The sequence below is a fragment of the Diabrotica virgifera genome, chromosome 6 (assembly GCF_917563875.1).
Source record: "Diabrotica virgifera virgifera chromosome 6, PGI_DIABVI_V3a".
Classification (NCBI taxonomy): Eukaryota; Metazoa; Arthropoda; class Insecta; order Coleoptera; family Chrysomelidae; genus Diabrotica; species Diabrotica virgifera.
The window spans coordinates 40690408-40714738 of NC_065448.1; the positions used below are offsets into that span (position 1 = coordinate 40690408).

The 24331-nt window shown below is 33.0% G+C and overlaps 2 protein-coding genes across 2 annotated transcripts in view; one reads left to right on the forward strand and one right to left on the reverse strand.

The window, feature by feature from the left end:
* LOC114333551 (aminopeptidase N) overlaps positions 1-24331 on the reverse strand; it is a 136445-nt gene that overhangs the window by 46022 nt on the left and 66092 nt on the right. Inside the window, exon 3 of the mRNA XM_028283440.1 lies at positions 4003-4278. Within this exon, the coding sequence (XP_028139241.1) occupies positions 4003-4278 (276 nt within the window). The remainder of the gene's footprint in view (positions 1-4002; positions 4279-24331) is intronic.
* LOC126885924 (uncharacterized) lies at positions 21824-23525 on the forward strand. The gene is made up of 2 exons (XM_050652737.1): positions 21824-22046; positions 22359-23525. Exon 2 carries the CDS (start codon positions 22515-22517, stop codon positions 22995-22997), a length of 483 nt encoding a protein of 160 aa, XP_050508694.1. The 5' UTR covers positions 21824-22046; positions 22359-22514; the 3' UTR covers positions 22998-23525.

The following is a 24331-nucleotide window of genomic DNA, read 5'->3' on the forward strand; positions in this document are numbered from 1 at the left end:
AAGAAGAACAAATACAACAAGCACTTAAATCCATGAAGAACAACAAAGCATCCGGGCCGGAGAACATACCAGTAGAACTTCTAAAACACGGAACACAAAACTAATAAGGTATCTTAAAGTGCTATTCACAAGATACTTGAATGGGGAAGAAATCCCGAATAGTTGGAAAGAAGAATGGATTACTCCAATTCACAAAAAAGGTCCAAAAGATATCTGCGGAAACTACAGGTGTATCTCGGTCACTAAATGTAAATAAAAAATGTATTTTTGATTTACATTTACTCTGATTGGAGTACGAAGGGAACCATTCTCGTTGGAACTTTACCGCGCTGAGCAGATGGGACGTGAATTGTAAATTGTAGAATTCCCTCATCTTCCTTAGTCTCAGCATCCGTGTGGCTTGCAAATTGTAGAAGCCTCGGAGGTGTAACCAGAGAAGGTTCCCATTGTTTTCATTCTGGTGGGATGTAGAATAGCATTATGTTGTTTTATATGCCATTAGAGTGAAAACTTAGTCTTTTTGCTAGCAGTTGCCGCTAGGGCATCGATGCCATTTCGTTCGTTGCAATCCAGGACTGCACGCTGGGGTTTGTTTTGGTTGGATCAGAGAGAGCAGCATATGTGCCTCCTGATGAGAGACTTATGAGTTTCGAAACCGGTAGAGGTGCTTGCTGCACTCTCTGATTGGACTAGAATATGGTACGGCTGTATTTTCGTTTTGCAACGAAATTGAAAATGGTTATTCATTTTTTTTTACTCTTAAAGAAGTTTGCAAATGCGTTTACTATATCTTGACTCGTGGTAAACTTATCACTACCGTATTTCATCAGACCAGGTATCCGTGATTTATTATTTTTGGCATTAACAAAGTTCCAAAATTGTCTCGCATCGGACTTAAAAGAATTTTGGGATCTTTCAACAAATTTTTTATATTCTAGTTGTATTTCTAATTTAATAGTTCTTCTGAGATCTTTTGCTCGTTGGAGGTAAAAACAATATTTACTTCGTCTATACATTCTCAGATAATGATGTTTACGTTTAACTTTGGCGATTATTTCAGATGTAAACCATGCTGGATATTTTTGAGATCTAGTTGAACTAAGTGGGACACATTTATCTATAATTTCTTGGAGAGACAAACTAAACGAATCTGCAGCAGAATCTACATCTGAAAAATCTTTTAAATGATTCCAATCCATTTAGGTTAAAAGTTTGTTAAATTTATTTACGTTATATTTTCTAAAATTAAGACGTTTCTGATTCGGAACAAAATATTCATCTTCTTTGTCTTCATATGGAAAATAATAAGTTAAAGCAGGATGATAATTATTATCAATAGGAACTAAGGCATTGACTTCAGGTGTATAACTTCGCAACTAAAAACTGACGGTGTTACAATCAAATCTAATATCTTTCCATGTATATTTTTTATTTTGTTACATTGTACAGAATCTGTATAGTTTAATAGTTGAACAAATCTATTAATTAAGGTAGTTAATTGACTATTATTAACATAATATGCCACAAGATCTGTTAAATTAAAATCTCCAATCAAAACGACCTCATAAGTTTCATGGAAAGGGTTAATATAGTCAAAAAAATCAGAATACTCACTAAATGTCACGTTAGGTGGGATATAAACTGTTATAAAGAAGATTGGTTTGCCATTAGTTTTGAAAACTTTAACACATAAAACATCAATTTTTTCTATAGGAAACACTACATTACCTATGTTGTTCTGAATGACACACGTTATTATTTACAGCAAAGTCACTCTCCCTCCAACTTGCCAAAACTTCGATCTTTACGATAAACTGTGTAGTGTGTAGGTGTCTTCAGGAAATAGTTCACTACTGCGTACTCCATCCCGAAGCCAAGATTCTGTGATTGCAATAATGTGATATTGTGATATTAGGACATTATGAAAAAATATAGTTGTTTTCGAATTTAGACCGCGACAGTTTTGATAATATACAAAAAGTTTGTCATTATTTTTCGGTGATGCAGTGGATGATACTACAGGTTTTTTGAGACAATAAAAATGGTAGACTATGTTTGTATTTTATAATCAAATTTGTTTCACCTGCTGCCAAACGATCGCTAAGTTCCTTTTTGATTTTTGAAGTATACTCACGTTGCATAACAGTTCGATCTGACCTCATATACAGGGTGTCCCGAAAAGATTGGTCATAAATTATACCACAGATTCTGGGGTCAAAAATATGTTGATTGAACCTAACTTACCTTAGTACAAATGTGCACATAAAAAAAGTTATAGCCCTTTGAAGTTACAAAATGAAAATAAATTTTTCAATATTTCGAAAACTATTAAAGATTTTTTATTGAAAATAGTCGTGTGGTATTCTTATGGCAGGAACATCCCACAAAAAAATTTATGGGGGTTTTGTTCCCTTAAACCCCCCTAAACTCTTGGGTATGTTCATATTAAATTATTGTTAAAGTATTATTAGTTAAATAAAGTGCTTCTAAAACTTTTTTGCCTCTTAGTACTTTCTCGAAAAGCCAGTTTTTATCGAGATATTTTGAATATTTGTCAAATCCACCACCTATTTGTATATGGTTAAGTACGATTATAGAGACCTGGTAATAATATGAAAAGTCTATAATTTACATTTTAATAATGTGAAAATATACTAAGAGGCAAAAAAGTTTTAAAAACACTGTGTTTAACATATGGTACCGTAATAAAAGTTTAATTGGAACGTACACAAACATTTTAGGGATTTAAAGGAACGAAACCCCCATACAATTTTTATGTAAACATATTAAAAAGAAGCCGCATCTCGATAAAAACTGGTTTATCGAAAAAATACTAAGAGGCAAAAAAGTTTTAAAAATAGTGTGTCTAACTATTGGTACCACAATAATAATTTAATTGGAACGTACACAAAACTTTGGGAGGGGTTTAAGGGAACAAAACCCCATAAAATTTTTATGGGGTGCACAAATTTCACTATATTTTTTTGATAATATGCTACTGCCATAATAATTTCAAATGCCTATTTTCAATAAAAAATCTCGAATAGGTTTCGAAATATTGGAAAAAATTGATTTTAATTTTGTAACTTTAAAGGGCTATAACTTTTTTTATGTGCACATTTGTACTAAAGTAAGTTAGGTTCAATCAACATATTTTTGACCCCAGAATCTATGGTATAATTTATGACCAATCTTTTCGGGACACCCTGATATCGGAAAAGAAGTGAAAGGCAGAATTTTCAAAACAGTCATCAGACTAATAATGATAGAAACACTACCTGATACACCTGATGCAGACAGGAAAAAAGAATACTGGAAACAGCAGAGATAAAAACCCTTCGAAAAATCGATGGTAAGACACTATTGGATAGAGCTAAAAGTGCAGGTATACGACGGAAATGCAAGGTGGACAACATTAATAACTGGGTAAGAAACAGAAGAATATAATGAAATGACCACATAAGCTGAATGACAACAAATATGATAGTCAGGACAGCAAGAGACGGTTCCCCAATAGGAAGATGATCAGTGGGAAGACCACGCAAACAATGGATTGATAACTTACTGGAGGCACATTGAAAAACAAGGTCATGTCTACACAAAAAGAAGAAAATTAAGATGTCTCACAACCATACAATAAGATAGGCCACACATAATATTTCAGGGCCTTCTTTCGAATATTCATCGACAAGCTTCGATTACATAAAAGTGGTTTTAAGTCATAAAAGCCAAGAGGTACTGACCACCATCAAATCTCGAATCCAGATATGAAGTCCTACAAGCCATCCTGCAAGGAGATTATTTGAAAAGCGAGGTCCAGGAAGAAGAAGAACATCCTGGTTAAAGAACCTCAGAACCTGGTTTAACACAACATCTGTGCAGCTTTTCTGCGCTGTTGCAGACAAGATAAAGGTTGCCACGATGATCGCCAAAATTCGTCATGGATAGGCACATCAAGAGGAAGAAGTAACATAGGGTGATGATTAGTTTAAAAATATTTACCTGTCTCGTGGTATATACTTTAAAATCGGATTCGGAAATGTTTAGATCATCTGCGTGAAGTATGATTTTATTCGTGTCCTCAATGCACTTGACTTCTATGATGACACGCCCAGTAAAGGTAAAGTTGTTCTCACTGTGTTCATCTAAAATGGGATGGACCCATAGTCTATAATGCAGAGGGTACAATGATTTTGGTAACCGCAGAGCTTCTTTCGTCGCTTCTTCGTTTATTGTGTCGTTTATTAACTTTTCTATATCATTCGATTCTTTAATTATCTGTAACAAATATTAAAACATATCAGTATATAATCTATGGAGATAATATCAATTTTTTACATCAATATAAAACTTTTATTGAATACAACTCAAACCCAAAGGCCAAACAAACGTCTCCTGAATATTTCCCATCCAAGTGGTAAGCGTAGATAGTCCAAGGATCAAAATCTATATGAGGCCGAAAGGCGCTTTTACCATGGGGATGGTTGCCACCCCATCTCGGTGGTGAAAATTTTTTATTTTATTTTGACCGCAAAAGTTGGTAAAAACATTCATTCTAAGCAAAAAACGTTCCATACATTTTTTTGAGAAAATTAAAATTTTCTATTTATTCGCTATCGAAAATGTTAGTTTTATATCGAAAAAATCAATGTTTTTCATCAGTTTTCTGCTAATAACTCAAAAAGTTTTCGTTTTATCAAAACAACTTTGCTTAACAAAAATGTACCTTTTGAAAAAATAATGCGTCTTTCGGCATCATGTAGATTTTGATCCTTAAACTATCAACTACTTATCGTCAAATTTTCAAGGAAATCGATCCATTCTGTAAAAATTACAAGCTGAAAAGCTTCGGTTCCTGAACTAAACTTGAAACACAGAGTTATGGTTTATCAGATAAAACGCGGTGAAAGCGACCAGGCCCGGCCCTAGGGATTTTGCCGCCCTGGGCAAGATCGGCGACCGCCGCACGGTGGTCCTTTTTCATAATCTATGGTTGCAAAAGGTATAAAATTCATCTTCAAATAGTCGGTTGTAATGACACTCATTGAATACCTAGATAACCAGGTAAACAAAATAAATCGGTCTTAGAACTCAACTCCCACCTCGAAGGGAAAAATTGAAACCGAAAGTTTTACTTCTTTACCGAACTTACGCTCAGTAGTTTCAGGCAATTTACCAGCGCCCGCGCCCTTTCAAAGTGAATTTAAGTGCACCTAAAACTGTTATTTTAATATTTTTTTGAAATGGAAGTCGAGCGAACAGGTATATTTACAATATTATAAAACAATAGTTTTACCTTTGTTGATAAAAAAAATATTTGATTGTAAAGATGATGATAGATTAGCACTAAAATAAGAATTTGTAAAGATTTTAATAGAGTAGAACTTTTGGGATTGTTCGGGATTGTTGCTAAACTATTTGTTTATTGTTACTTTATTTATTTATCTCTCAGAAAAAGTTACTCTTGTGTGCTCGAACGTGCTCTTTCTATATTTTTTTAATTTTTGTAGGTTCTTGTATTTTACATATACAACAATGTTTTACCTGTATACGAATTTTCAGTCCCTTATATTTACTCTAAGAGCTGGGAGCGGATTTTGTGCGTGATAAGTAATATGGAAAAACTATACGGGGATATATTGAATTAGTTGTGTACATGACTTTCCCCAACGGCCGGAAACCAGAGTGGGGGACGAGGGTAGTTATAAGGGGTCAAAGTCGCGGTTTTTATTATTTTTTTTGTGACGCTCATGATGGAGATAGTGCACCAAAATTTGTGAAGAAGTAGATCATGACATTACTAAGTAAAATCTCCAGGGGCGCAACGCTGCGTGGCGAGCAAATTTTGTGATGCGTCACAAAAAATAATACAAACTTTGACTTTGACCCCTTAAAACTACCCTCATCCCCAACTCTGGTTTCCGCCCCTGGAGATTTTGCTTAGTTACGTCATGATCTACTTACTCCCAAATTTTGGTTCACTATCTCATCACGAACGTCACAAAAATCCCTTATAATTTTTATATTAACCCCTGCCCACACCCCTTTGTCGGCACGCAACGTTCCGCCCCTGGAGATTGATATTTTGGGGCACTTTCTTGATCATGAGCGTCACAAAAAAAAAACAATAAAAACCGCGAATTTGACCCCTTAAGTACCCTCGTCACCCACTCTGGTTTCCGGCCGTTGGGGAAAGTCATGTATACAAATAATTCAACATATCCCCGTATAGTTTTTCCATATTACTTATCACGCACAAAATCCGCTTCTATCTCTCCCACTAATTGTGGTGTAATACTTTTGCAACCATAGATCGTCAGAAAGGACCACTGTGCGCCGCCCCCCCTGGTAGACTCAAAAACTCAAAAATTTTATGTTCATGTCGTTTCAAATTTCACTATGGCTCTTAGTTTGCTGAAATCTATCACTTAATGCATTAACGGTTGTGTCTATAATTTTTAAATAGAAATCAACTTTATATCGTGTCTCTGGATTTAGGTCCACACTTTCATCTTCAGCCTCATCGCTAAATTGCCTTTTCACTTTTCTCTTTCTTGCTATTACTGTGTCTGCGATTTTCGGGTTATCAATTTCTAACTCCTTTGCGTCTGTCAAATAGCCCTGGAATTTTAAATCACTTCCATGATATTTTAAATTTCATGTCAATACTCTGCAGTGATTTGCAACTACGTTGATATGAAGTAAAACAGCGTTTCTCAAACTTTTTGAGTCATGTACCACCTACAGTTCCTTTTACTATTTTTGGTACCACCTATATTTTTAGATTTTATTGTCAAGAATTACTAAGTCTGTACTACTACCACCGTTTTGTGTACCACCGCAAATAATGATTTGTACCACCAGTGGTACATGTACCACAGTTTGAGAACCTCTGAAGTAAAATGTCATGCCATATTACCACAGAGCAAAGAAAAGTAAAATAACGGATTTGATTTGCCAAACAGCAACCTCATGAGCAACCATTTTATCGTTGTTATTATTGACACTGATTTCTACAAGAGCATGTTAGATTTCTTCAATTTGGTATCTGATGGGAGTAATTGCATCAATTCTACTTCCCCATATAGTTTCGGACAAATTCTTCAATGTTGGGGTAGGCTAGAATTATGACTTTTCAGTATAGCTCAACGATGAATAGATGCTGAGAAGAAATTGTAAATTTTTGTCACCAAGGAAAAGGAAGAAACTGCAAACTGAGAGGCTTTAACAGCATCGTTTACGACTAAGTTGTGTGAATGTGAATAGCTAGAACATTGTACAAAAAATGCTCTAGAATTAATTTTCAAAATTCTGTTTTGAACTCCCAAGTTTTTTCCTTTCATTTTTGCAAATTATCATATTCTTCTCCTCTCATATCTTCCAAAAGTATTCCCAGTTCATTCAGTTTCTGATAAATATCTTCTGTAAATTACAAGCCTGTGGATTCTGGTACAGTCACAAATCAAAGATCTGCAATTTTAACACTTTGTGAACAGTAACCTATATGGACAAAACGTACAATAGTTATCTGTTCAATCCCAAAAATATCAGGTGTACAATCTAAAATTATGCCATAATACTTTGCTGATTTCAGAAAGTTTTTAATTTTGATTTGGTCATGGAGGAGCTGAGTAATTTCGTTTTGAATACGTTTCCTCAAGTAGTAACGCTGCTTGTTACTACCATTCGTTGTTCTCCTAATGTGCTTTTGTAATACAGAATGAAGTTTTCTAAAGAGCTCAAGCTTTACAAAATCGCCATTGTTGTGATGACAAATTTTATCAGAATCGCCCCTCACTATTAGGTCTGGATCCCGCGCATGAAAAAAAAAAGTTGATTAATAGCAAGCTGAAAATTTGTTAATAGCATAAGGGTGTCTAGTCGGGCAAACTTTGATATATGGGAACACTGGAACAGGGGAAGTTTTAATTGTGGAACAGGTTAAAAATTTGGAACGGTCAGACCACGAATACGGCACATGTATTTTGTCCGACAGAACAAACTTAAACTCTCCGAACAGAGATTAAACTCTCATGAAAAAATCAGACTGCTATTTATCACCAAATGGGCGTTTTAATGAGTGGAACATCTAGAATATGTCAAATGACAGGAATTATGACAGGTGATAAATAGCAGTCTGATTTTTGCATGAGAGTTTAATCTCTGTTCTGTCGGACAAAATAAATATGCCGTCTTCGTGGTCTGACTGTTCAAAATTTTTAACCTGTTCCACAATTAAAACTGCCCCTGTTCCAGTGTTCTCATATATCAAAGTTTATCCGACTAGACACACTTAAGCTATTAACAAATTTTCAGCTTGCTATTAATCAACTTTTTTTTTCATGCGCGAGATCCAGACCTATATTCTGATCCCACTATTCTTATGCAATAAAGAAGTAGGCGGCGTTGTCTATCTCCCGTCGAATGAACCTTGCAATTGATATTGTTTCACTTATTTAATTCTCGTTTTTACAGTCGCGTTTTTGCTGCTTTTGTTCATAATATTGATTTTTTATAATTTAAAAAAACGAATTTATTATTTCTTCAATTTCAAAAAGTGACCGTCCTCTAAAATTTGCCGCCTTAAAATTTGCCGCCCCAAAATTTTCCGCCCTGGGCAGCCGCCCAGTTCGCCCACCCCTGGGGCCGGGCCTGATAAGCGACCGCATATGTACAAATCCTTTAGAGAATAGAAGAGATAGGAATAAAGAACGACATGAATGACAGATTGGGCCACGCTTTTTGTCTCTTGGTATCCCCTCCCTACCACATCTTTTTCGGTATTTCAGTAAACATATTTATATTGACACACAAATTAAATACCATTGTAAAACATAATTCGTGCCACGGGGTTAAGTGTTTTATGCTTAAATGCTCGCGACCTTTAAATATAAGGTAAACATCCTAACAATGATCTTAGACAATTTCTTACCAAGGTATTCATTTTGAACGCTTACCTTGATTATTATATAGTTTAGTAAACGCTACTTTTATAATAGGTACCTACTTAACTTAATAAAATCAACTAAGTAAAAGTAAGCAGAAGGACATATTAGGAAAACGGGGGGAATGGGGCCACCTAAGGAAATATTTTTATTTAAACCATATTCAGTCTTTAAACAAATTTAAAAATTTATATAGGAAGGTTTAGGTTAGTATAGGTTGTTATATGTGTCATTTTTGAAACAAAACTAATTAATGTATTTTAAATATTTTAAAAAAGTATTTGGCTCTTATTACCCCTTCATGTGGGTAATAGGAGCCACCAGTTATTTTAATAATAAAAGTAAAGATAATTTCTAACAAAGGCCATATAATAAACTAATTCTAAGGAAAATGATAAAAACAAGAACTAAAATGATAAAAAAAAACCCTAGTTTTGCTTGTTCATTTTCTGGCGATGAAGCAAAAATTTTGATTTTTCTTTATGGGTTTTATAATAATTATTTGGTAGTATTACCGTTGATTAATAAATACTGATTTATCCCCCTCTATATACCCCTCCATATTTATCAAACAACGGTAGTAACACCACTTTACAATTTAGATTATTACCACCACCTTAGTAAAACCATTGTATACATATACCACACTGGGGTAATGGGAACAATAGTGGGTCTCATTACCCCAAGATGAATTTTTAATTTAAAATATTTAAAATAAAAAAACAGCATTATTTAACAGAAAATCAGATGTGATGCAATAAAGTTACATACTTTTACGAATCTACAGTGACAAACTAATTTGGATCTGACAAAAACCAGTAATACTAACAGCGCCTATATTTACCACGTGTGGCTAGAGCAATAATAAAATGAACCGACTCAACTTCGGCGAATAGTTTAAAACGAACTGATTTAAATAATCGCAATACCTATGAGCCATCACAACTCAAATCAACCCTAAAGAGGGCTCAGCAGTAGGGTGGGCCGTTGAGTAATGTGTTTTTATTTTGTTCTTTTAATTAAGTTTCCTGACCCCAGAAAAGATGTATGATAAGATAACTTACTTCACAGTGTTTTGTTTTATAATTAATTTTATTTTTTTCCACTGCCACAGAGTTGTATAAGAATGAGATTTTTACGAAAAAATCTAATCATCTAATAAATGTCAAATTCTTTTTTTTTTCAATTTATTATGGTCTCCTGAGCCAAAAAACGTATTTGATAAGATAACTGCCATCGTAGTATGTATTTTGTCCGATAAATAATTTTTCCCACTACCACAGAGATATATAAAACTAGGGATTTGTCAAAATAACTATATTTTTTGTATGGTAGATTTCTTTTGCATTCAAAAAAACTAAATTGTGCTAAAGCTGACTTTGGTTTGACCACAAAAAGTAAACGAAAATACGCCCTCTAAACCGCTTGTGTGCGACAAGTGTACGCTGTTACATATGCCAAAAGACTGGTGTCGAGATTTTCAACAACTTCCCTTAGTTGATATTTTGATAGCTTCATAGCTACACGAGGCTCTGTTCCTAAAACTGTCTGACAGTCGATAAACTCCAAGTATTCCTTAGCGCAAAAAAATAATTCTGTAACTACGAAATATCGCTTATCTTTGTAATCTAATTATATCCTTTTGAAAATTGTAAATGAAGAATCAGAACAAATAGGAATAGCAACATAGAACGTGACCTCTCTAAATGGAAAGGAAATAGAAATAACTGAAGAAATGGAAAAAATGGGTATCCAAATAATGGGAATAAGTGAAACAAAAAAGGTAGGAGGAGGGCACATAAATCTAAATGAGGAATATAGTCTTTATTATTCAGGAGTACCGCAGGGACAAAGAGCAAAGGAAGGAGTTGGTATAATAGTAAATAAGAGACTAGAACCAAGAATAACACACTATGAAACATTATCATCTAGAATTATAACAATCCAAATGGACCTAAAAGACAAAATAGGATTCATACAATTATATGGACCAACTGAAGGCAGAGATGAAGAAACGATGACAGAATTCTACAATGAACTCCAAAGAGCACTAGACAAATTAAGAGAATCGAGAGAGAAAATCATAATTTTAGGAGATTGGAATTCAAGAGTGGGCAAGGATGTCAACAAAGGATTAGGATGCATTGGAAAATACGGAGAGGAATGTTTGAACAGGAATGGTGTCAAAATGCTAGATTTCTGCCAAGCAAATGACCTACTAATAGGAAACACATTTACAAACCAAAACATCAAAGACAAATATACGTTCGTGGCGGAAGAGAGAAGAGCGAAAAGTTTGATAGATTACATAGTTTATACGATAAACCTAGAAGATAAAATACATAACGTCTTAACTGAAAAGGAACCGGAACTAGCTACAGAGCACAGGATGGTTACTGCAAAACTCGAGGATGAAAAAATAAAGGAGGTGGAAAGGAAAGATTACCAAAGAGTAAAAGTAAATAAGCTCAAATTAGAACAGGTGCGAGAACATTACAAAAAAGAAACAAATAGAAGATTAAGACAACTAGAAAACCAAAAAGAGGCATGGACACTGGAAGAAAGATGGAACGCCTTCAAAGTAGTCATAAAGTCTACAGCAACAGAAATATGTGGAATCAGAAAACATAACAAACTCCATAAAAGAACGAGATGGTGGAACAATGAAGTTAAAACAGCAGTGAAGAAAAAGAAAATAGCATGGAAAAAATACATTGAGACCGAACTGGAAGAAGATAAAGAAGAATACAAAAGGCTGAGACGATTAGCGAAAAACACCATAAAACAAGTAAAAACAAAAACGTGGGAAGAGTTTGGAGAAGAATTACAACAAAACTATGTAACAAATAATAGAAGCTTCTGGACAACAATCAGACATATGAAGAAAGGAAAACATAAAGAAATAACAGCCGTAAGGGATACAACAAACCAAATCCCAAACAACTCCAGAACAAATAGCTAAAGTATGGAAAGAATACTATGAAAACAAATTTAGAAATGCAATAATAGATGATAGAAATGAAACATATCAAGATAACGAGAACAAAGAATTAGAGCAAATAAATAGAGAAGAAGTAATATTGGAAGTATCAAACGTAAAAATAGGTAAAGCTGGAGGGGATGATGACATAGACCCGGAAATGGTCAAGTACATGGGAGAAGAAGGGATAAACTGGTTGTTGAAAATATACAAAGAGGCATGGGAAAAGCAGCAAATCCCAAAAGACTGGCAAAGTAACCTTATAGTGCCAATATACAAAAAGGGAGAACACGTCAACTGCGAAAATTATAGAGCAATATGTTTATCATCGGTATGTTTTAAAATATACACGAAAATAGTAGAGAAGAGGCTAAGACAAGAGGTAGAAAAAGAACTGGGAGAAGAACAAGCAGCGTTTAGACCAGAAAGACAGACAAACGATAACATTTACATCATTAGAAATATAATAGAAAGAAGTATTGACTCGGGGGGAAAGCTCATTCTAGCATTCATAGATCTAAGGGCAGCATTCGACTCTATAGAAAGACAAATTATATGGAAATGCTTGCAGAACATGAAAGTACCAAGTACACTGATAAAAATAATTGAAAATATATACGGAGTAGTAAAAGGACGTGTACAGATAGCAGGAGAAAGATCTGAAGAATTCAATTGGGAAAGAGGTATCAAGCAAGGAGACAGTCTTAGTCCGCTACTATTCATAATAGTCATGAATGAATTGACTAGAAATACTGGAGAAAGAACGAACCAAATACAGACAACAATAGGATACCAAAGATTACAGCCAATAAAAATAGAAGCCCTATTGTATGCGGATGACATAGTCCTTATAGCAGATTCCGTGACAAAAATGCAAAAACTCATAAATATATGGACAGAAGAAATAGAGAAATTAAAAATGGAAATAAACATCGAGAAAAGTAAAATAATGGTCATCGGCGAAAAGGAAGAAAATGAAGTAATTATAAAATGCAAAAATACTCAACTGGAAATAGTTACAGCATATGATTATCTTGGAAGTATTATTACCAATGATGGGAAAATAGACCTCGAAATAACAAACAGAACTAAAAAATCAAATAAACTGTACTACGCACTAGCGCCAATTCTGAGGAAAAAAGAATTGCCCCACGAAACAAAAATTAAAATATATAATACGATTGTGATACCGACGATACTGTATACAAGCGAAAATTGGACTTTACAGAAAAAGCATAATAGTAGGATAAATGCAATTGAGATGAGACATTTACGTGCTATAGCCGGAAAGACCAAATGGGATAGAATAAGAAATGAGACAATAAGAGGGATAACTAAACAGGAACCAATAATGAATAAAATAATAAAGAGGCAATTAAACTGGTATGGACATCTGATGAGAATGAAACCTAGTAGACTAGCAAGGAAAATTCACGAAACAAGGAATATTACAAAAAAGAAAAAAGGCAGGCCGAAGAAAAAATGGATACAGCAAATAGTAGAAGCAGGAAAAATCAAACAGAAAACGCTAGAAGAAATGAAACTAATAGCACAGGACAGATGGGTGAATATGTAGCTAAATTAAACCCAAATCCGACACCTGAAAGGGTATAAGGAAGGGGAGAAAGAAAGAAAGAAAGAAAATTGTTTAAAATCCCAGTTGTCTTATGAGTTGGCGTTCACCAAATAGCATAATCAAAATAATATTCTATGGACTGCCAAAGTATCCCTTTCCTTGAATATTTTGTAGACTAAATCTTTTAATTCTGATAGTAAGAAGAGGTTTGCTCGCAGAGTCTTATTGTCTTTAATAGATGGCATGCACCATAAAGTCATGATGGTTGAGTCTTAATGCAAAACCACATGGGCACATACACTTTTATTATAAAATGGCTTAGTATTTGTAAATTTTCCGAGGGGTTTCCGATTGCTACATATAACCGAAAGATACGGGAAGTAGTGGTAAGCCAACGAGAATGAACCATTTTCCCAGGCTATCTCTTAGAAAGTTGTTCTGAACAAACACCACTTTCCGTTTTGACAAATATCGTACAGGAACTCTTGATATGTACTAAGATCGTCACTGCGGAAATCCTCAGCTGATGATTCTATTTTTGAAAATGAAGCTAAGATAGAGTTTCGCAAGCATGCAGTCGTTCTTCAAGAGGCCCGAAAATGCACGTGGTCCACTGGTACTTCTATCCAGTTGTTCAAATAGATGAATTATAGGCAACGCGTTGGCAGAAAATCGACTGCAGGGACCTTTCCATTTTATTCTCCAGTAGGTAACAATATAATGGATCCTTTACGCCCTGTATTTATGACAGTAGCGTTCAGTACAGAAGCGTTGACGTCCAAGGTTACGTTATTTTAGAAGTGAAATTACGATTGGTAATGTTAACTTTTTTACACTATCGTATATTATATTATTTGAGTATTTCATCGCATTTTTCGAAGTAGGTTTCTAAATTAATTTTTGTCTATTTATTATTTGGTGGCGACATACCCAAATAAAGTATACGTTAGTATATAATCAGCCACAACAATACAGATTTTATTTCAACTTTTTTGGGGTACAAAACAAATAACCCTGATGTCTCAAAAATTAGATAATAAAAAAATATGAAGATCTGTGTTTGAAAAAGTTAATTTTTTTTATTTTTTCCACTGCCACAATTTAATATTAAAATAATAAATATAGAGCCTTTGTGGAGTTTTATATTAAAATAATATAGAGCCTTTGTGGCAGTGGAGAAAAATATTTTTAAATACTCATTTTGGGCTTAAAATTTGTGTTTTAATACAACGCAACTCTTTTGACCTCAGGTGATGTTATTTTACAGAAACAATTTTTTCGGCCCACCCTACTCAGCAGTTATATTAATGCATTCCAATCCCTAAAAATAAGATGGCTCTCATTAACCACTGGCTCTCAAAACCCCCATCTCCTCTACATCCCAACCAAGAAGTTTATAATGAAAAATATTATAATTTAATAAAAATGCTATAAAGAGAAATGTATTGATATGGAGGAAATATGAAGTAACGCATTGTACAAAATCTTTCATAATAATAAAATAAGTTTTTTTTTTGTTCATTGAGATGGCGTCTTCATTACTGAAGGTTTCTTGTATATTCTCTGTTCATAATAATTATTATCCGTATCAGTCCAACCGCTTACATCTGAGCCACGAAAATCTATCTTATCTATCCTTTTATTTTTTATTTATAATATGTACCTCTTGTCTGCCAGTTTCCTCAATTAGGTATCATTCCTAAGTATTCAAACGTTTTCACCTGTTTAATTTCTGTTCACTCAAACTGGTCTTACCTGGTCCACAACTAGTGGTACCTACGTCCACCGTCCACTCTATTTATTAGGGTAGGCCGATTTGTATACGAAATTCAAAAATATTTTAATTTCAGATTTTGCAATCCAAAAAAACATGTGGAGTAGGAAAACAATTTTTTTTGTAAAAATAAATTTTTTCATATTTTGCTGTTTTGAACTGCCACAAGTTCACTAAAATTTTGAATTTAAAATTTTACTAGTTTTACAACTTGCATATCCGAAAATGTTATAATACATAGAATGAAACAAATGTTGTTAATTATTCATGTTTTTATTTTTAATATTTTAACTGCCACAACGTAATTTACATTAATATTTAAAAAAAGTCATTAAATCATTAAAAATAAATTTTATGCTTAAATTAAACAAACAAACAACTGTTCTTACAACTTATAATCTTTTTTTGACCTAAAAGAAGGCATAATTCCGGATATAAGACCGGATTAACCACAATTTCCTGTAAAGTTTCATTCGAACTTCCAATTGTTAATGGTGGTTCAGTTAAGGGTATTGTACTCCAATTTATGATATCGATATAATCCATAGCGTTCATATTAAACACAGGTGGTACCTCAAATGTTCATAGTCGCTGGTTTATGTTACTTGTTCGAGCTTTAAAAATACGGCGCAATGCTCTCTAATATGTTTTCTCGGATCTCCTAACATTCCAAGTAGCATATTTTCTGGATGTGCAAAAAAACTATTTCGCAATAGAACTGGATCCATTACATCCTTTAGGGGTTATGGTAAATACCTAGATAACTGAATCATTTTCCACAAATTAAAGGCTCCATGTAGGCAGGACGGTCTGGTTTTTATAAGGAACCATACTGGAGCATACACTTTTAAAATAAAGGTTGCTAAGGTAATCAAATTATCTGATGGAACCACAGTGGAAACATATAAACGTAGTATACGGTTAGCCAATGTTAACCAGCGGGAATGCACTATTTTACCTGGGCACCGTTTAGAAAGTTTGTTGTCAATACTTCCCTCTGAGATTGCAAGACACATGTCAAGAAGATATTGTTGATCTGTACTTAAATCAGACCTATCCACATTCTCCTGTACATATGATTCAATTACACTGAACTTAACAACAGGTAGATTTTCACATCCAATGAGTGCTTGTCCTATAGGTCCGTTGAAGTGACGAGGTCCAGTTGTACTACCATCAAGGAAATTCATAAGGTGCGCAAAGGTAATTCATTACAGTGCAGCCGGCAAATAAGCCACTGCAACGGGCGATTTAAATGTTTTTTCTAATTGCACAATAACACCATTCAACATTAACATTCGTCCCATCACACCTTATTACTCTTAAGACATCTGTGGATACGTCAGAGTCATCAAAATATTTTAAAATGCTTTTTAAAATGTTCACAGCAGTACCAGAATCAGGAGTAACATACGCCAGATAAGTCGACTCAGGCATTTTTAAGATCGTAATATGTTCTTCTCGAATTAACTTTCGACGATTATCTTCCATTTTTAACGTATTATCCTTGCGACCATCGAAAAAAAGCCAAGTAACTGTGAAGAATCGTCCATTTCAAGAAGGGCACGTTTTTTTGTTCTAGCACGACGAATTTTGTTCTTATCTATAATGTTATTATCTTCCATATTTATAATACCGACGTCTTGTAGTACTGCTGAAGCGACTGCAGCACCAGCTCGATCAGAAATACCAAAACGATCGAGTGTTCTTGCAAGCACAGGTAATTGTAACACATTATAGGAAGCTAATGATTTTTGCTGCACAGTAGAAGTTTCTGCAGAACTGATCGATTCATGTGTACTTAAGTGTTTCCGTCGCTATTCTTTTCTGCGAGATCGATTTTTCGGTAAGTGAACAACATTCTCATTTAATTGTTTTTGAATTTGCAATAAATTTCTCTCCTCTCGGTTCTGTAACTTTTTGGACATTGTTATATCTATGGCACCAATTACCATTCGTCTTTGAGTTCTTTGGTCTTCTAAAAATGCTCGTTCGGCTGCTGGCACTTTAAATACTTTATCGCAAGAACAATTATTTAAATCTAGACATTTACAAGCACTTTGGATTGTGTTCTGAAATCATTTAACTGTTTTTTATAACTTGCAATACCACTGCGTTGTTTATAAGGTTTTAGTAAATTTCTAATTTTAAGACGATAACTTGTTATTCGCTTTATAATACTGCACTGCTGAATGGTTGAAGCACGACTCCAAATTTCCTGAATTTTTTTTGCTACAATTTGACTTGTCTCAGTTGCGGTTTGTTGTGGATTTGTTGCAATCGGTTTTAATTCATGTTCAACATAGTTGAAGTAAGTGTTCATATCTTCATATGTTGGTAAAACTGTTTCGTTTATATTATTGGACGCTCCAAATATAGGACACTTTAACTCACTTCTGGTGTTACGCGCCATTTTATCGGTAAACATAAACATATTTATTTATTTATTTATTTATTTATAAAAATCCAAACAGGTCCTAAAACCTTTTTACATGGACAGTTATAATCATAAACTTTATATAACAAATATAACTAATATATACAGTCATTAGCACAACTATTGATAGGCAGATATAGAAGACTTTAACACAAAAACAGCTAGACTAATGATATCTATTATCCATCTACTAGTTTAAAGTGCTCTTGCACTATATGTCTATAGCAACCAACTGACATTGTAAAATCAATGTTTTTTACTAAATTTATATTGTTCGCTAGTTTCAACATGGCCTCTAGAGGAGAGCCAACAGATGTTCTTATTTTTCCAAACAACAACTGATATCTCGTTGCTTTTCGAGGAACATTAAATGGTATCCGCATTCGTAAATCAATTGTACCTGAAATATTATTAATTATTTTATATAAAATCATTGCCATTACAAATTTGCGCCTACTAGTCAAAGACAAAACTTCAAATTCTTCCCTTAGCATGGTTGATCTTATGGTTCCATAATCAGGCTATCGATGATGTTTTTTAAAATACAAATAACGAAGAAACTTATTCTGAACTTTTTCTAGTGCCTCTAAATGTACTTGAGGTTGTTGTCCCCAAATAATGGAACCAAATTCTAATATTGGTCTAACTAAAGTATTATATAATATTTTTATACCCTTAATACTAGTAAAATCGCAAGTTTGTCGACATATAAAACCCAGCATACGGTTCGCTCGTTTTGCAGCTTTACCAATATGTGTAGCAAATGACAGTTGATTATTATAAATCAAACCCAAATCCTTGACCTCACTGGTCCTTTTTAAAACATTCAGTCCTATTAAATAATCAAATACTATTGGTTCTCTTTTACGGGTAATAGACATAACGTAGCACTTATTTATATTGAATTTGATCTTATTATTGTCACCCCATAATAAAATGTTCTCAATATCCCTTTGAATCATTACGCAATCCCTAACAGTTTGAATTATTTTGAATAACTTAAAATCATCTGCAAATAATAAGTAATCTGAATACTGGATGACGTTTGCTAAATCATTTATAAACATTAAGAACAAAAGTGGTCCAAGATTAGACCCTTGTGGTACTCCCGAGTTAGCCTTAAATTTACCAGAAGTATTTCCATTGTATTTTACAACAAAACTCCTATTCTGCAAATAACTTTTAAATAACTTTATTAGATTATCAGATAAGCCAAAATTACATAACTTTCTTAAAAGAACATCGTGTTTTACTTTATCAAAGGCTTTTTCGAAATCCGTATACACTACATCCAATTGCAATTGTTTTTCTAACGCATTGTTTGCAGACTCGGTGAATGAAATAAAACTTGTGTTTATCGAGCGACCCGACATAAAACCATGTTGATGATCATTAATACTATTTTTGACGTGATTATATACATGAGCATGCAATATTTGTTCGAAAATTTTTGATGGAGCACACATAATAGCGACTCCTCTATAATTTTCAATATCTCTTTTGTTACCCGCCTTAAATATTGGAGTAATTGAAGATAGTTTCCATTTTTCTGGAAATTTTGAATAAGTTATTATTAGATTAAAAATATGTAATAATGGTAACTTTAACCACTCTTGGCATGCCTTTAAAATATACGGGGGGATGCCATCTATACCGGCAGCTTTCTTTGGTTTCAGCTTTTTGACTGCATTATCATATTCTACGTTTGTTATTGATGGTAAATTCAAAACATTGTTATTACTAATAATATTTGTAAAATTAGTGTTATAGCTAGAAATGTCGGTAGAATAAACAGATTCAAAATATTTCGCAAACTCATTAGCAGTATCACTCTGATTTATTTCTTTACCCCCAAAATAAAATATTTCTGTTTGATTAGACTTAGAATTCTTATTATTAATGAAATTCCAGAAATTGTTAAACTCATTTTCTATATTTTCCTCAATTAGCCGTATATATTTCCTGTGCTCTATGTTAATTAATGATTTCAGTTTTTTTTCTGGTCTCTATAAATTGATTGTTAAAATAAATTGAAACATGTCTTAACTTTTTAAAATTATTTTTTTGTTTGAGCAACTTTTTGATATCAGGCGTAAACTATTTCGGAAAATTAGAATAATTCTTGTAAATATTATATTGTGGTACAGATCCTTCAAATATATTAAGTACTTTTGAGTAAAATATATCTAGCGCTTTATCTACCTCTATTTCCTCTGTTACAGCTTTCCACGTCATATTTCTCATCAAATCACACATCAAATCAAAATTTGCTTTTTTAAAATTAAATCTATTACCAGGGCCGGCGATAACGGGCCTGCAAGGGATGCACTGCAGGCGGGCGCCCTTGTTTGGGGGGCGCCAAAATTGGCTTTTTTCTGCTGTTGTAATACAAAATATTAATTTAAAAGAAACTGAAGGGCGCCTATGCTGGTTTTGGAGGCGGGCGCCTGATACCCTAGCGCCGGTACTGTCTATTACCAACTAACTTATCTGTTTGTCTAAAACTTGATACTGTAAATGAAAGTTGAATTTCCAGAGATGGATGTAATCTATCTTCCTTTACTAACGGTAACTGCTCTTGACATACCTTACAACTATTTATATTATCTGCAGATGCTACTATTTGATCTAAAGTTTTGCCCTGCCAGTTTTTTACATTGTTATAAAGCAAAAATGAATTAAAATTTAAAAACTCAATCATACTTTTAAACTTAGCACTTCCATTAGTAAAATCTAGATTTTCGGTTCCTTTAATTTCTGCAATATTGAAGTCGCCAAAAATAAACCTGTTATTAATATCAGTAATATGTGTTTGTAACAATTCGAAGCAATTCGCATAGTCATGTAATTTACAATCTGGTAGAATATACACTACAATTAATTTTATACTTAATTTGTTATTAATTTTTAAATCCGCAACCAAAATTTCAAAAGATGAACAATGTTGTGTTACTTTTAAAATCTTATGCTCCTTTTTTATTACCATTAATACTCCTCCTCCCTTTGTTTTGCCAGAAATCTCCTGGTTTCTGTCAGATCTCAATAAGTTAAATACATTTATATCAATTAGTTCTCCATCAACCATATCCTCCCGAAGCCATGTTTCTACAGCTACTACTACATCATAATTACCTTCCAAGCAATTTTTATAGAATTCCGCAGTTTTCGTGTTCAGTCCCCTACAATTCTGAAAGTTTATGTGAATCCCTGTCATGAATTGAGTTGTCCCCTGATATCAAATCCTAATCATATTATATTTATTATTTAATATATATTTTTTACACCTATTTTATTTCTACTATACCGTAGTAAATTCTTTTCATAAATTTTTGACAAACCAAATAACTTAAAACCGCTCATTAAATGCAACAACGTCATATCTCAAAAAATCGAATTTTTGAGTTATGTGGTTTAACAGAAAGTAAATTGTATAAAGTTTACTTTGTTAGATCGATATATCTGTAACTTAACAATTAACTGAGAGATGGCGCCAAACGATTGTAGTATTTCTGCGACGAGGTCTAAATTTTTACCGCAAGAGTGTTTTATTTCAGTTGTGGTTTGTCAGTTGAAGTGGCACGTGCTTACGCTTTTGTTTAAAAACGTGTTATTGTGTTTTATGAGGATATTTCACTAAAGGTAAGATCTTTTATTTGATAATATTTTATTTCAATAACGCATTATTTAGAATTAATACTTTTTCCGCCAAAAAATGATAAACGTTTAGGTTTTAATAATTAAAAATATGACGCTATTGTTCTGAAAAAAATATTTGTTTGGTGTATTATTTTTTCTTAAGACTTTTTAAGATTTTTTTTGCTGGAGGTGTCTCAGTTTTTGTAAACAATATGACTTTATTGTTACAAAATATTATTTAAAAATTTAAAAGGAATAATATTTATTTAAGGTTAGGTCAATCTTTAAACACAACTTTTTTCTCCATTTGGGATTGCAACCAATTGATTACATTAAATTTTACTAATTTTTAAATTTAAAACCAAAAATAATTGCATATTATGTTTATTTGTCTAATACTTTTTATTTGATCTAATTTAAAAATATACTATTTTAGGCTTTCAACGTAATAATGTCCCAAATTTCGCTTAAAAAAGATTCAGCAGCTTTTAAAGCAGCAGCAATCTACCAATGAGGATGCATCGACCGAACAGTATATGTCTGACTACACAGTTTCTGTTTTTGAATGTGAGAATGGTACCCCAAAGAATATGCTCGACAATGATGAACAACAAAACAAACAAGAATATGAAACAAACGTTTCAGAGATGGACAATGAGTTTTTTTTGTAAAAAATCAAGAATCTTCAAGTACACTAGGTAAGTATTTTTTCAGTGGCTGTTCCAGCTTTTGGAAAAATGTGAGGGGGCGCGGCGTTGCGGTTGAGAAATAATGGTGCTACAAGGAAAAATATTTTTATAAAAAAATTAGTTCTGAAACATTAAAATAAAAAAAAATATATAGTTTGCCTACGTATTTTATGTTATAATATGGAAAAAACAGTATAAGATTTAATGGTGTATTTTATTTGACACCTAGTCACTCCCATATAAAATTAAAAAATGCAAAAAAATTCAAAAATGGTATGATTTTGGAAGTTAATAGTGTTTGAAGATAATTATTTTTTACAGGTGATAAGAATATAGCTGTTCCTGGAGTTTCTAAGTCAACAAGTTCTTCATCATCTTCAAGCAGCTGTTGTAGTAGGTGTTCTAGTAGGTCTTCCAGTAGTAGTAGCTCTTCTTCGTCCTCTGAAGATTGTGAAGACATAATTAACGATCATAACTATGTACCAAAGAGTGACGAAGAATCAGAAGAGTGTGATAAAGAAAACCACGATGACGGTAATAATGAGCCTAATCAAACCTTATCAGCAAACCAAGACATTCCTATTCTTGTTACACCCCCAAAGAAAGGCAAGAAACGTCAACGGAATACTGAAAACTGGAAGAGAAATCTTACAAAAAAAAATGAGAAATTGTGGTGAAGCCTACCAAACTCATTCAAAAAACAAAAAGATGAGACAAAAAAGACAAGTAAGGTATCCGTGCAAAGATTGTAAACTCAAGTGTCCATCTAAATTTACCGAAGAGGAGGGAATACAGATTTTTTTAAGCTATTGGTCACTCGGTGAATTTCAAAAACAGAGAGAGTATATTAACAAACTGTTGGTACCAGTTGTACCCCAATATCGGTATATTCGTGTCGGAGGTACAAGAAAACCCAGAGACAAAAACAACGCATACTATTTTGTAAAAGAAGGTAAGTAGATTCGAGTTTGCAAAGTATTTTTTGTAAATATTTTGGACATACCTGATCGCATAATAAGAACTGTGCAAGAAAAACGGAATAAAGTTTTAGAGGTCCTCCTTGATTCGGACAAATGTGGAAGACACGGAAACCAGAAATCGCTAAATCCAGAAATTCGGGAAGATATTAGACAGCACATAACATCAATCCCAAGAATTGAAAGTTATTACTCGCGCCAATACATCCCGAATATTTATTGATGGTAGCCGCTCATTGGCAGATATTCATAGAGACTATATTGAAATCTGTAAACAAAGAAATAGACCTTTTGCAAGTTACGCAATTTTCCATGAAGTTTTTGTCAAAGAATTTAATATTTCTTTCTTTACACCCAAGAAAGACCTTTGCGAAACATGCGTATTTTCATTAAAATATCTAAGCCAAAATATTTTATTAATGTTTCTTGAACTGTATTTTTATTTGTAGTTTTCTTATTTTGTAACTTCTTGTTTTTAACAAGTTGACATATTAAAATTATTTGCCAAAAACTGTGTTTAAATAATGACAAGATCATCATATTTCAATTTGTACCTCTTTTACAAATGCATTTAAGTGACAATAACGTCACAAAATGGAACATTTTTTAATAATTTGATCTTATTAACCCTTAAAATTAAAAAACTCTTTTTTTTTCAATTGATTCTTAGACAAAACAATCACATTGTCTAATGGTTTTAAGCATTTTTTTTTCCAATAAATTAAAAATTTTTTTAGCAGCATCCAAAACTTAAAATTGAATTTTCTCGAAAGTAAGTTTTTTGAGATATGACATTGTTGCATTTAATGAGCGAAACAATAATTGAAATAATTTAAAACATCCAGTTTTTCTATAAACAACATAGGTGATTAACAACATCAATATTTTTATCCTCTTATATACTACAATACGACTGTATTCCGTGGTTGTTAGTCGAAAACTGATTCATAGGCCAGGGTAATAAGACAAAAATATACCCTGTTCGTGACACTTCAGCAGCCAGGGTAGTGAAGCGTTTTTTCGACAAGTAATACCTATAGGAACAAATTGTAACTATTTCCTGCGTAGGATGTGGCGGCCATTTTTATTTATAAACAATTTAGTCTCAAAAAATGTAATTTTTCCCTTTTTTTTCAAATCAATGGAAAACAGTGAAACTTATGATTTTTTTAGTACAAATATCTTTGAGGTTATGGAAAAAGCTTTAAAATGACATATTACAAAGTTTGATATAATCATTTATGATTAATATAATAGCGAAAAAAGGTCGGAATTGCAAAAAAAATTATTTTCGCAATAACTGTTGTAAAAATTAGT

What these genes read in the sequence shown, in the direction of transcription:
- LOC126885924 (XM_050652737.1), top strand. Translation starts at nt 22,515, where the DNA reads ATGTACCAAAGAGTGACGAAGAATCAGAAGAGTGTGATAAAGAAAACC.